We start from the raw sequence: 14,784 nt of genomic DNA, 5'->3' as shown, positions 1-14,784 counted from the left end.
AAAGTTAGACACCTCTGAATGCTTATTTTTAATATGTCTTTTATAATATGTTATCTTTCTATGTATTTTATGTTTAAGACACATTTTAATAGAAATTAATTTGTACTATACATGGCAATATATATATAGATACAATTCTACTAGAGAATCAAGAAGGGATTTAGTCAACTTCCTGCCAATTTTTTAATGGCTGAATCTTAAAGTTCATTTTAATAAAAATCAGTTAATATACATAGATGTTTTTGCTCCTAAGTATCAGAATGTTTTTTTATACTAAATGGATGTTCTTTTATATATTTTTCGAATTATTTTGTATTGTAAATATAAATATTTCTATTTCTTTAAGAATTTCATAGTTTTATTTTTAAATCCTATAAGTATCTAATTATTTTTGTCAAAATATAACTGAATATTTTTTTTGTTAAGTATTAGGATATTTTTTTCATATTAAATGAATGCTTTTTTTATATTTCTGAAATTGTTCAAGAACAGCTCGTGCTCCACCACTCCTTCCTTAAACAACTCCTGAAGCTGAACCAAGTGCAAGGCACTACTCTTTTCTTGCAAGCTTCAGCAGGTTCGGACCCTGCCTCATTATGGCGGCGCTACCTGTGGGCATCTCAAAGATCTGTTCTTTCGAGAAATTCCATGTTATCGCATAGAACTCTTCCACTTGGGCCTTCCTCAATAGTCCTCCAGTGCTTCCTCCGAATATTGGGGATGGCATGTTTGGATCCAGCTCAAGTGGGGTGAACCCCACTGGTGCCTCCTCCTTCTCAGCCACAGGTGCTGTAACCTCTAATTTCTCCTCTGCAGCCGAACTCTTATGGTTGCGAACCTGAGCCGGGGCTTCACGGTGGTGAAGGACACTGCGGATGGTTGCTTCTAGGCACGGTCACTGGATTTTGAAGCAGAGAGCGAGATTCCGAGAAAGCATGCCTCCTCCTTAGTGCATTTGGAGATAGGAACACCGATGATGTTGGAAAGTTGACCGGTAGATAGGATATGACCGAGCTTGGCAATGACGAAGGCGGTGGTAGAGCTGGTGCCGAGACCGAGGACTATGCCGAACTTGACGTACTCGTGCCTTGTCATCAGCGAGCTTCTTGAGGTCGTCTTGGGTAAAGGCAGGGTCGGAGAGGGCTTGACGGTGAGGGAGAGGGGTCTTTGTCTGTGGTTGTTGGAGGTGGGTCGGTTAATGTGGAAGAAAAGAGGAAGGTTTTTATAAGCTTTAATTAAGTTTACTTTATCAGTTTTAAATTTTTAAATTTTAAATTAAAAAAATTTAAAATTAATTATTAATAATTATAATTAATTGAGTTATTCACCTTTTGGTTAATTAGACACTTAATTTTCTATACTTTTTTTATATAAATATAGACATTCCATGACTCAGTATTATTTAAATAGAAATAATTCTCTTACACATTAACTGTTCTAAGCATAACTTTTTTTGGAGAATAATATTAGGGAAGAAATAAGTTTGTTACATTTGAAATTTAAGTTTTAGATTTCATTTTATTTAATTCTTTTAACCTTAGCATTAAGTTTAAAAATTTAGGTTTTTCCTTTTATATTTATCATTTTGTCATTCAATTACGATGGTAATCACTCTAGTTAGAATCTTAATTGATTTATCTATACATATAACACAATCAATTTTAATATAACTTATACTTGAGTTTAAATTTTTTATTCGAAATAAAGACAATCGTACTATTTCTAATTTTCTAATATTAAATATGGTATTCTTTAAGAGAAATTCAACTGCCTTTTATAATGTTGTCTTTCCAAGCATATAAAGATGTGCTTGAAAATAATTTATCATTATTTTTTAAATTTAGTAACTTTAATAGAAAAGTTTCAACTTCTTTGTGATAATCTCTATCTCCACCTGAACTACATGTATGTAATTTATTGACTAGTTTAAAATTTCGTTCACAAAAATAATTAATTATCTCCTTAGCTTGTTTTACAAATTTTATCATTTTTTTTTTGGAACAAAAACTCATTGAATGAGCTTACAATGAGATATAATAATATTTGATTATAATTATACAAATATGATCATTAGATTAAATACGATATGTTTGGCTTTTGGCCATAAAGATAACATACTTTGTAAAAGTAGTCAAAAAAAATCTACAAATTATTTATACCGCTATAAAAAAAACACCGAATACCGTTAAATTCAGCGTCGAAGGTTAACAGTGAGATTACCGACAAATTTGACAATAAATTTGTCGAAAAAAAAATTATCGTTAAATTTTATTTTTTGACAGTAAATTCGCCGATAATAATTAGAAAAAAAAAAAGAAAAATTGTCCCCAAGTTTACCGTCAAAAATTTACCGGTAATCCTAATTAGTGCACCATCAGATTTATCCGATGGTAATCTTACCCTAAATTCGAATCTTGAATCCTCACCCTTTCATTTTCTAACTACTCTCTCTCTCTCTCTCTCTTTCTATTATTCTCTCCCCTCTCCCAAAACTACCTCCGACAACCACCTCTGCCAGCGTTAGCCACCACTAACAGCCTCTATAGACTGTGTGGACTCGACTGGTTCTCATTGTGTTGTGTTGGTCGTTGTCGCTGCTGTTTTTATCGCTCCCACCACGGTTGTCGTCGCTGCTCTCTGTGTTGCCGATGCTGCCTTCTTCCTCCCTTTAGGTAAGTTGTCCTCCTCCCTTTCCCTATTTTTTCAATTTATTTAAAAAAAATTCTTAATGCATCTTGTCTGTTAGTCACTGCTACTGTGTCGTTTGTGCTGCCACTATCTTAAAAAAGTCCTCCATGTCACTACTGTCTCTAAATAACTCGCTCACTAATTAGTTTGGAGTAGTTAAACCCTAAACTCTAATTTAACTTAATATTACTTTCATAGTGCTTACCTGGTTTATTGCCTCATGATTGAGTAGTTAAACCCTAAACTCTAATTTAACTTAACATTACTTTCATAGTGCTTACATGGTTTATTGCCTCATGATTATACTTGACTTCTTAAATCTTCTCTAGTTTTTGTGTTCTTTGTTTTCCTTGTCCTACTTATGATTCTTATTTTTATTTTATATCTATTGTTCTAAATCTGGTTGATTATCTCTTTGATTTCGCAGAGGAGGATGCCAAAAAAATCGCCATTCATCTAGCAGCACACGAAGTAATTCGCCATTCACTTTTCTCACTACTATAATTTGCTAATCCCACAGTTTTCTTCTTATTGTTTGTGTTGCTCTGTTTGTAGAAGAATAATGATAGCACAAGAAATATGTTCCTTTAACATGGTGTGTACTTCTATGTGCTTTTATGTGCCACCTCTTCCTCATTTCTAATACTGTGTTTGTGTTAGCTTTTGTTGTGTTTAAATGAGTTCCATTAATTTTTTCAATTTTCTTTGCTTAATTAAGAATTTGGTTTGTTATATCCATTACCATATAATATACATATGATTCTACTTTGTAATTTTTTTAATTTGCTTTACTATGTTTTATTTTGTTTTGTTCTAAAATGCTTGAATAATTAAATTGAGACTTATTTCTTGTGAAAATTGTTATTTAAAATTGGATCGTACTTAATTTTATCAATGGATTTATCGTGGGTTATATCTGTCAATAGTTATTAATTTAATTATTAATAAAAATATATTACCGTAGAAATTATCAGGAGATAAATTTAAAGGTAATTAGCGATGATAAAAAAATCTGTCAACAAACAATTAACAATGAGAATTATACTATCAAATTTATTTTGATGCTAAATTCCACGGTAAATATATTATCGATAGATTTTTTTGATAAACCCACCAATATCCAACAAATTTCTAGTAGTGTACACAATTTTATAGAATATACACATTTAAAATAGTTCATTTTCTACAGGTCCATCTTGAGTTTAATCTGAAGTCACATATAAATACATAGATATAATAATGAGAATTTTAAATTTTCAGTAGATATGATAATTACAAAAAATATTAGGACTATAACAGTCATATAAAAATAATTCTTTTGACGTACTATATATATGTCTTTTATGATATCTTTTTTTTTATCTGCTTCTCTCACACATAAAAAGTCTTTTTAAAAAATTTTCATCTCTTGGTATGTGTCATAACATTCTGACAACAAACAAGAAATTATGACATACTAACTAAGGCATTTGCATTGGTTTTCTTAATGGTTCACAGACTGTCTTACATATTTATTTATTTTATCATAAATAATTAGAGAATAATATTGTGTTATGCACTTAAATAATATAATAAAAAAATAATAATAACACTAAATATAATAATAATATACATGGTTTAAATAGATATAATAATAACATCAATAATCATAATAAAATCATTAATAATAATAATAATAATAATAATAATAATAATAATAATAATTAATGAATAATCATAATACTGAAAAAGCAATAGTGATAATATAATAATAGTTTAGTAATAATAACATTAATCAATAATTGTAAAGCATTAATAAAATAAATAAATGATAAATAACATGAAGATAAATATATAAAGAAAACAGAATGGCGATAATCCGCATTGGAGCAAGGAGAGATAATATTAACAATAGTAATAATATTAATAATTATAAAGAAAATGAAATGGTGGTAAATTCGCATTGGACCGAGAAAATAAAGAACAAATAATAAATATAATAATGATAATAATAATAACTTTAACCGAATTTCACATAAAATAATTAGATGCGAGAAAATAAAACATATATATATATTATACCTAAAAAATTTTATTTAAAAAAAAATATCTACCATAAAATTTTAATACTCCTCTCTCTCTCTCTCAATTTTATTACACTAAAATTCATTGAGTGCATTATTTTCTAATCATATAGTGACTAAAACTAATTTTAACTATATATTATAATTAGTAAAAATTAATATCTATATTATTACTTTATTTCTGTATAGAGAAGAGAATAAAATCAATTGGATTATGTTAAATAGTTATAAAAAAATAAATGTTACAATTCTCCGCATCATCTTTTTATAAATTTTGTCCCAAAAATTTACAAGTAAAGACCTAATTCCCTTATCCATTTTTACAAAAAACAAGGTGCTTCTTATCTTAAAAAAAAAAAAAAGGAGACTTCGGTCCTCAACTTTTTTATTTTAGGATAATACGATCCTTCTGCTAAAAAAATTCGTTAAATAATAACGAAAATTAATTTTGTGAGACTTTTATTTGTAATTTATGGAGGACTTAAAACTCCACAAAAAAAATTTTCAATGATATAACTAACTATGACCATTACTACTACCACCTTCTTCATTCTCATCATTATCACTTCTAATTCTACTATTTTTGTTGTGTAACCATACTTTATCACCATCATTGTCTCCTCTACTGTCATCATCACTACTACATATATCCAAGGTTCTGAAAATCGAATCGGTCGTCGAACCGCTCTATCTACTGGTTCATAAGTTCAACCGGTTCAACTGTGGTTGAACCGAAAAAACTGTTTTATAATAAAATAATAAATAAAATATAAACAAACACATGAAAATATAATTATAGTCTAATATAAACTTTAAAATATCATTCAAATTAAAAGTACTACATAAACCAAAATGTTATAATCTTATTCAAATACAAATTCAAAAGTCAAAAAATAAAATAACCATTCAAACATAACATAGCAACATCAAAATGATCCAAGTTTGTCATCAATAATCAAAATCCTCCATAACTTGCTACAGATTTGTGAAGATTTACATATTCGTTTTTCTTGTTAAATTCCAGTAACATAATTAATGACTCACCTCAAGATATCACTTCCGTGCTTCATCCACCCCATACAGTTGAGCTTCACAGAGAAAACACCATATGGACTCTTCGGTATCATTCGGATTTTGTGCAACATTTAGCCGAAACTGCTCAGCTCCTTCTTTAAATCTACAACAAAATGGGAATCCAATTCAGTCCCCATTTTTACAGATTCATAAGCAATACATTATAAATATACAATTCCATGTGAATAGTAATTAAACTCAAATGAATAACAGAAGAGTGTAGAGTGAATACCTATCAAGGTAGTAAAGGGAGAGGCCCCTTTGCCAAAGATCTGGTAACAAACACAATGAGCACAACCAAATTTCATGTAACTTGAACTCAATTTACAATCATTCCAATCCAAAGTGCTGATATAACGCTTTTTTTTTTCAAAATGCTTATAAACATACACGCCTTTTGACGAGGGTCCAACTCAATTGCCGTGTCAAACTCCACCAGAGACTCTGAAACATCACCCTTTGCAATTTCACAGGCATCAAGTCATATATTCCTTCAACAAAGTGTTCAACTTCACTTACCAATATGCCAAAAGTGTTTATGAATGCTAGCATGAAAACAGAGTTATCCTAATTTTCAATCCAAAACCATAACTTGAGGTTGATAGTAAACAAAGCAAAATCAAATAGCTACTCATCAAAGAGTTCACAGTCACAGTTTAGCAGTTCATCATGCAACAGTTATTCAATGATTCAATCAAACAATCATAAGTTCATAACTAAAAAAAATTACTTGGAACTCTTGGAAGCTCGAAGGCACCTTCAAGGCTTCAAGTGCAAAACATGCAATAGGGAGAGTGGGACTTGGGAGACAGCGACGCCGGGTGATGGAGGTGACTGGCTGGGCGTCGGCTTCAAGCAGTGGTGGAGCACCTTCAAGGGACGACGGCTGCTGCGTGATGGAGGTGGCTGTTCCGACGAACGACGGCTGTTGCGCTTCGAAGGTCACTGGTCGAAGGAGGTGATTGCGCGACGGAGGTGACTGGGCGACGGAGGTGACTGCTCGACGGAGGTGACTGGGCGACGCCGGCGACGGAGGTGACTGGGCGACGCCGAACCCGTGACGCCGAACCTTGCTCGATGAGAATTGTGAAGGGCTGAACTGCTGAGTGTTGAAGCCAATTAGGGATTCACATCATTGATTTAGGGCTTCAGTGGCGTAAACGGCAGCGTTTTGCTGCCCAGCCCAAAAACCGGCCGGGTCACGGTTCGGTTCGACCGACCAGTTACCGGCTGGTTACCGGTCGGTTCACCGGTTCAACTCCGATTTTCATTTTTCGCGGTTTTGGTGATTGCCCAAATCGTCTTCGCGTCCGGTTCACGGTTCGACCGGTTCGTCTCGGTTTTCAAAACATTGCGTATATCATCAATATTAATGTTATCTTATTTCATTACTTGTTCGGTGCTATTTTTTTTCTTTAAAAGGTCTTTGTACTGCAATTACTTTTTTCTCCTGCGACATCACTTTTAGCAATGATCTTTCTCCACTTAACCACTACCAGTAAAGAAAATTTTTAAAAATAAACTTATTAATAGTTTGTGGGAGTTTAAAACCCTCCACAAGTTACAAATAAAACTCCCAAAAACTAATTTTTATTACTATTTAACAAATTTTTTAATAAAGGAATCGTATTGTCCTAAAATAAAAATGTTGAGCGCCAAAGTGTCCCTTTTTGTTTTGGACAAGGGCGCCTTGCCCTCGTGAAAATGAATAAGAACCGGATTGGGTCTTTACTCCAAAATTCACTAACTTGTTTGATAAATCCTGGATAAATCTTTTTCATTTCATCTTCTAATTTCTATGTTGCTTCTTCTTTTGTTAACCCTTTGCACACCGCTATACCAAAAGAAGTTTCTTTTATTCTTAAATTTTTACCATCGAATATTACCGGCAGATTTAGTGTCAGATTTACCGGCGATTACAGAAGAAATTCATCCCTCGATAAAATTTACGTCGGATTAAATATTTCGTCTCTAAATCTAATAGTAAGTAGTGGCGCGAAATTTTATTTTATTTGCACCATTTTACCGTCGGATTTTACAATGAATTTTTTCGACAGTAACGGGTTTTAATGAAACGTATCGTTTAGGCAATGACAACTACCTTACCACAAGATTTATCTTTCAGCAAATCCGACGACAAAATTGGGGTAAAATTCAATACGAAACCCTTCTCTTTCACTTCTACAAACTTTCTCTCTCTCTCTCTCTCTCTCTCTCTCTCTCTCTCTCTCTCTCTCTCTCTCTCTCTCTCTCTCTCTCTCTCTCTCTCTCTCTCTCTTCTCTTCTCTTGTCCTCTCTCTCATCTCCACTGCTCCATTAAAGCTGCCGCCATCGCCACCATCTAGAGCTGTTGTCGTCGCCGGCACTGAACGTCGTCATCACTGCTGTTGGAGCTGTCATCATCGCCACTTCTATTGGTGTCCACTCCCGTCAAAGATTCACACCTTGTCTCCGTCATTACCGCCTGCTATCACCACCATGCTTTTACCATTCTGTAGCCACCATCAAAGAAATTTTTCTATAGTTCTTTATTTTTTCAAATTTTTTATGAGTTTAGGATTTTGTTTGGTATTTCATCAAATTATTGACTAATTTTGTTTAATAAAGCGTATTATTAGGAGTTGTTATATTAATTTAGTGTAATTAGAAATTAAATAATGTTAATGTAGGTTATGGTAAGGTAAAATTAAAAGTGCTTGAGTTGAAAGTTTTTATTTAAGTATTAATAGTGCTTGAGCTGATCAAAGATTTTATTTGAGTTTAGTGAGTGAGTTTCTTTTAATTGCATTCAATTTATATTGTTTATGTTTGTTATGCTTGTTATTAATTTGTTGAAATTAAAATTAGATTTTAATTAATTACAATGTTGAGTTTTATTTATTTATTAAAAATTAGTTTTTGATGTAGTTTTACCTTGTGAATTTAATAAGTTATCCTTTTTATTAGGATGGTGCTCTTTTCACTGAGATCAATTGTAATTTGCTTCTTTCGTAGTCTATGCAGTCATATTCCAAATATGTTTTTCATCTCTGAATATACTGAATTGTTTAAGTTGTATGCCGGACTTACTTTTTCTAGGATAGAGGTTTTGGACTAAAGTGGGAGAAGGTTTCATAGTGGCGCCTTCTTAAAACTCTTGTTTGCTAAAAAATTGTGGAGTTATAAGGTGTTGCGCACTAGAACGGCTAGAATTTGATATTTTATTGAATGTGTGCTTTCTACTAATTTATGCATGTAGCTATTTTCTTTGCCGAATTTTTGTTTACGTTGTTTAAAACATGTTTAGTTTGTGAGAAAATGATAATTGGATTTGGTGAGAGATTCTAATTATAGAGGGAACTCTGCCGAATCGTCTAAAAATTTTAACAAATTGCGTTATTGGTTGAATTCTAGGATTTTTGTTGCAAAAAGATTCCAATCCATCGTCTATGAATGTACTATAGGGATAATAGTGGACCAGATAATTTAAAACCTAAGTTCTTTGAAGGGGTTGATGAGTTTGTTGCGTATATCTTTAACATGGAACTGTTTAAGTCTCAATGGGGTATCTAGGTGTCTTTGCTATAAATGTCGGCTGACTAAGTGGTTAAAATCTTTGGATATAAATTTCATCTCTACCATAATGGGTTCAAGGATGGTATTAGATGTGGAAACAATATGGAGAGGTGGATGAGTAAGGAATTAACTGGTCTGCCTCGAATTCCAATAGGTCTGAAGGTCGATCAACGAGAGTTTGAGTGGTTAGTCTAAAACCTGCAAAATTATTGAATAATTAGCAAATAAATTAATTATTAATTAAGACAATTAGAAGATGAAATTTTATAGTTTAATGTGCTAGAGCTAATTAAAATAAAAATTTTGACACTAATTTTAAATAATTTGGCCCAAGATTAGGATGAACTAACCAAACTAGGCAAACCGAGCCTGTATTGGGCCCATGGCCCAACCCACAATGCCATACACACTTAATAAAACACCATCTTCCTCCTTCATTCAGCATGAATTGCTTAAGCATGTTCATGGAGAGAAGAGCTTGAGAATAACCCTAACGCTCCACTAAATTCCACATAACTTCTTGCTTCAAACTCCGATCACCGCACCATTTGTGACCACACGACTAGGGCGTCGAGCTCTACAAAGCCCAGTAAGAAATTAGATAAGGAAGACACATTCCCAGTTTCTATTTTCTCTTCTCTAAAATTCCATGGTTTTGGGTGTTGAGATTGATGTTTTAGGATCAAATTCACTGAGGAATTAGTGGGTTTTTGTGTAATTGAGGCACATATAAGGTAAGAATTTTTAACCCTAGTAAATCTCTTAGTTAATTGTAATCTTGGTATTAAGTGTGTATGTATGGATGCAATGATATGATATAGGTGTGTGTATATGTGTTTTGGAGCCTAATTGAGGAGATGAAAACCTAATTGGGAGCTTTTGGGGTTGACTTGTGGTGGTGGAACTTGTGAGCTTGCCTTGTGGGGTTGTTCTTTGGACTATACGAGAAAATCGGTCAAGGTATGGTTTTGGTTTCTCATAACTAAAATATACTGTGTTGTGAAAACTTAGGCTAGTGACTATAAGATAGGATTAAAATGTATGTTGTTAATGATGTGGAATTGGATGGTATTTATGAGGCTTGGTGATTTAATGTTGTTGTTGGTGAAATAATGTAATCTTGTGGAGCTTGATGATGTTGTTTGATGTTGTCTTGTGTGAAATTATTGAGCAAACTGATTATAATTGTGGATTGATGTGTTGAGAGGTTGAGGATGGTTTGGAGCTTTTGTGGAAAGGTTTGGGTTGGTTTTTGAAAGGTTTGGAATTAGCATGTTTTGAAAGTTGAGGTTTGCAAATTTTATGAGAATTTTGATTATTGGCCAACTTTGGCGAAGCATAACTTGGCCTCCGGACCTCCGAATTTTATAAAACTTATCTTGAAAGAAAACTTGGTCTGAAAGGTTTACACTGTTTGAAAAATGGAGGGATAATATTTTAAAACAAGAAAGTTGTGTGCGATCAAAGGTTGGTGTACAAAACAGAAATTCTAGACTTAGCAACTTTTTGTGATTTCCGCTAAGCATGCATACGCGAGGGACACTTGCGTACGCGAGCAGAGGGTCGCGTACGCGACAACCCATTTTTAACCCTGTGCGTTTGCACGGTAGGGGTGTGTACGCACAACCCCTGTTTTTTTGAAATATGAATTTTTATGTTTTTAAACCAACCTCTAGCTTTCCAAACCACTTGTGCACCTGTTTAAAGTGTGTTAGTGAGCCTTAAGTCTTAGAGTGCAGGTAAGCCTGCAAAATAAATGGAGGAAATATTTGGAAGAGTCTTGTGAAATGTTAAGTGATTTAGGAAAGGGTTGGTGAGGTAAAGTAAGAAGTGATGGATGAATATGATGATGATGCTTATGAATTGTAATTGACTAAATAATGAATTAAATGACAATGAGATAGATGCAACCGGATAAGAGGTGGTGGCATTGACCACTCACTCCGGGTATATGTTAACAAAGTGCAGAAATATTGAGAAATATATGGAAGATGAATTAATGATTGAATAATTATGAATGAATTGGAATGATAATGAAAATGAGTTTGAATTTAATTGTAATATGCCTCTGGGTAACATGTAGTGGTATTATCCACTTGCTCTGGTTGAAAGTTCGATACTCCGGGTAAGATGCAAGGGTGGAATTCTGTCGCCGCTAGCTCCGAGTTGAGAACTATAACACCACCTGGGTAAGAGGCAAGGGTGAAGTTGTCCCGTGCTCCAGGTATGTGGGTAAGATGCAAGAGTTGCAGCATTGTCGCACTTGCTCTGTGTTTGGTGTTCTGTCCAGGGTTAGCTACCGGACATGTCAGGTTCGACTTTATAACTGACAGATGAGACTCATCGGCCATAGGATAGGCATGCATCATATGAATTTGTGTGTCTTGTTTTATTTTGCATTAATTGGGCTTGCCTATGTGATTATTATGCCTACTTACTAAATTTGCTATATGCTGTAATTGTATTCTACTTGTGCTTGCTTTGTTTGCTTTGTTTGTTTGTGTGGTTCTACTGGTGTTTTGGAGGATTATAGAGGAAGGTGAGTAGTCGAGAGTTTTAATTAGAGTTTTATTAAATTGAAGAACCTTAGAGAACTATCCTGTTTATGGTTTCCGTTTTAAATCTTTATGTTTTACAATCAGTTGTCGAAAGTTCTAGGATCGCCTTTGGCTTTCGCAGGACATTATATGTTAGAGATGTGGGAACGGTTACCATGCTGAGAATCTTTGGTTCTCACCCTCTACATATTTTGTGGTTTTCAAATGCAGGACTTGAGGCACCTCGCTGAGGCACTCTGAGAGCTTCTTACCGCGAAGATATTTTTCATTTTGGGACTTTAGTCTTGGTTATGCTATTTATAAGTAGATATTTTGTTATCTCCACTACTCATGTATATGATGTATTATTTCTCTTAGAGGTTATTTTGGAGAAATAGGTTCTGTAAACTTTGTATTCTAGGGTTATTTTGGGCTCTCTTATGTATATGTATATATGCCTATATGCTCTAGTTAGTTTATTTTCGCGAGTCAAGTCATGAGCTTTGTTATCTATATCTTAGAACTCTTTATTATATATCCATGTATAGTTTACTCTTGTTTTTACTCCGGTTATGCTACCATTTACGCGAGTGTTGCATTTTTTTCTGTTTAACGCCTTCGTTTTCAAATCTTTTTCCAAAGTCTCCTAGATAAAAACTTCCTTTTCAACTATATTTATATATATAATTTTACATTTAGATGTCATAATACCTCACCACCTCTGTTTTATGACTTAAGGATAAGACTCTATGTGGTAGGGTGTTATAGTTAGAGAATCGAACATGGAAAAAATGAATTGGGAGGGTAACCAAGAGAGATACAATAATATAGTGTTTGATACAATTGGTGTTTACGATGTGGAAGATGCTAAACAAGAGTCTCACCTAGAGGCAAAGAGATTTTATTATCTGTTAAAACATGCTGTGAAACCTTTGTTCGAGGGGTGTGTTCATTTAAAATTATCTGCATGTGTTAGAATGATGAGTATTAAGTTTGAGTCAAATCATAAACAAGAATCCTTTGATAATTGTGCCACCCTTTTCAATGAATTAGTACCTAGCGGGACTACTAGCATCCCCGGGAGCCACTACGAAGAAAAGAAGTTAGTTTCAAAGTTAGGTCTATATTCGGTGAAAATTGATTGTTGTTTGAATGGTTGTATATTGTATTACAAGGGAGACGTAGATCTAACTATTTGTAGATTTTGTAAAACACCGAGGTTTCAAGTCAAGAGAGAACGGATTGGTAAACGACTTGTAACGAGAGTTGCAAATAAACTGATGCACTATTTATCCCTAATTCCTAGGAAAAAACGATTGTATGCATCGATGAGTTTAATCCATCACATGATTTGGCATAGTACAACAAGAGAGATGACGGTTTTATGATGCACCTGTCACACAGGATACTTGAAAGCACTTTGATAGGGTCCATCCTACATTTGTGAGCGACCCTAAAAATGTTACATTAGTTTTATGCTCTAACGAGTTTGCACCAAACTCTAATTTCGGTAATGTGTACTCTTGTTGGCTTATTGTGGTGACTCCTTATACCCTACCTCCCAAAATGTGTATGAAGGACTTATACATGTTACTAACTTGTATCATACCTGGTCCAAGTAACCCAAAGGCCAAAATATATATCTTCTTGCAACCCTTGGTGGATGAGTTGATCGAGTAGTGAATTCATGATATAGAAATGTATGATATTTTAACGAAGGCAAACTTCCAACTTCATGCTGCATTGAGTGAACCATTAACAAATTTTCTGCATATGGGATGTTATCAGGTTGGTCCACTCAGGGTAGAATGTCGTCTCCCATTTATATAGAGGATAGAAGGCATTTTGGCTGACGAATAGGAGTAAGAATTTGTGGTTTGATTGTCATCAAAGGTTCCTCGATATTGATCATCCTTTTTGTCACAACAAGGACTCGTTTAGGAAGAATAAAACCAAATAAGAAGAGGCACTAGTGAGGTTGAGTGGTTTGCAAGTTTGATATCGTGTTAGTAGAGTTACACGGATCGTCGATAATGAGACAGGGTTAAGACATCTAGAATATGGCAAGGAGCATAATTGGACGAAATAGAGTTGCCTTATTGGAAAGACAACTTAGTTCATCATTGTTTTAATGTGATACACATTGAAAAAACATGTTTGATAATATCATGCACACCGTAATGGACGATGAGCGAACAAAAGACAATGATAAGATAAGGTTAGACTTGGTGGACATTTGCAGGCGGCCATATCTGAACTTAAAGAGACTTGAGAATGGCCGGTGGGCTATACCAAAGGCGGTGTTCACTCTAACAAATGATCAGAGACAAAATATTTGTACATGGATTAGGAGATTGTGATTTCCTGATAGTTACGCCTCTAACTTAGATAGGTGTGCAAATGTCTCACAAGGTAGGCTTGCTGAGTTGAAGAGTGATGATTGTCATATATTTATGAAGTCATTGCTTTCTATAACAATCAGAGAACGTCCTAACAATATTTGGAAATTCTTTACAGAAATAAGTGAGTTCTTTAGAGAATTATGTGCTACGAAGCTTAGCATTAATGATCTCATGGTCATGAAGAAGAACATTCCCATCATACTTTATAAGTTAAAGATGATATTCCCTCCAAGATTTTTTGATGTTATGGAACACTTAGCAATCCACCTGCCATACGAAGCAAGAGTATGTGGGTCGGTCCAATTTAGGTGGATGTACCTGATATACAATGTTAATAGATATTGGTTTCATTCTTTACAATGGTCGGTGGAAAAGAAAATAGATAACACCGAAGTCTGGGTTCGTGGGGATGCAGGCAGTGGTCATTCTGATTGGTATATGTGTTTAAATGTGAATGTATGATCC

General features: G+C 33.9%; 1 protein-coding gene across 1 annotated transcript; it reads right to left on the bottom strand.

The window, feature by feature from the left end:
• Positions 1-550: 550 nt before the first annotated feature.
• Positions 551-1,095, bottom strand: LOC130939960 (photosystem I reaction center subunit II-2, chloroplastic-like). Its single transcript, XM_057868020.1, has 2 exons — positions 972-1,095; positions 551-885 (listed from the first exon to the last, which is right to left on the bottom strand). The coding sequence occupies exons 1-2, from the start codon at positions 1,093-1,095 to the stop codon at positions 551-553; spliced, it is 459 nt and encodes a 152-aa protein (XP_057724003.1).
• Between the last annotated feature and the right edge of the window lie 13,689 nt (positions 1,096-14,784).

Source organism: Arachis stenosperma, chromosome 7 (genome assembly GCF_014773155.1).
Source record: "Arachis stenosperma cultivar V10309 chromosome 7, arast.V10309.gnm1.PFL2, whole genome shotgun sequence".
Classification (NCBI taxonomy): Eukaryota; Viridiplantae; Streptophyta; class Magnoliopsida; order Fabales; family Fabaceae; genus Arachis; species Arachis stenosperma.
This window is presented reverse-complemented; position numbering and strand designations above follow the sequence as displayed.

What these genes read in the sequence shown, in the direction of transcription:
- LOC130939960 (XM_057868020.1), bottom strand. Translation starts at nt 1,095, where the DNA reads ATGACAAGGCACGAGTACGTCAAGTTCGGCATAGTCCTCGGTCTCGGC. An exon ending in TCAACTTTCCAACATCATCG is followed by an intron (nt 886 to 971) that starts GTGTTCCTATCT and finishes GACCGTGCCTAG; the next exon opens with AAGCAACCATCCGCAGTGTC.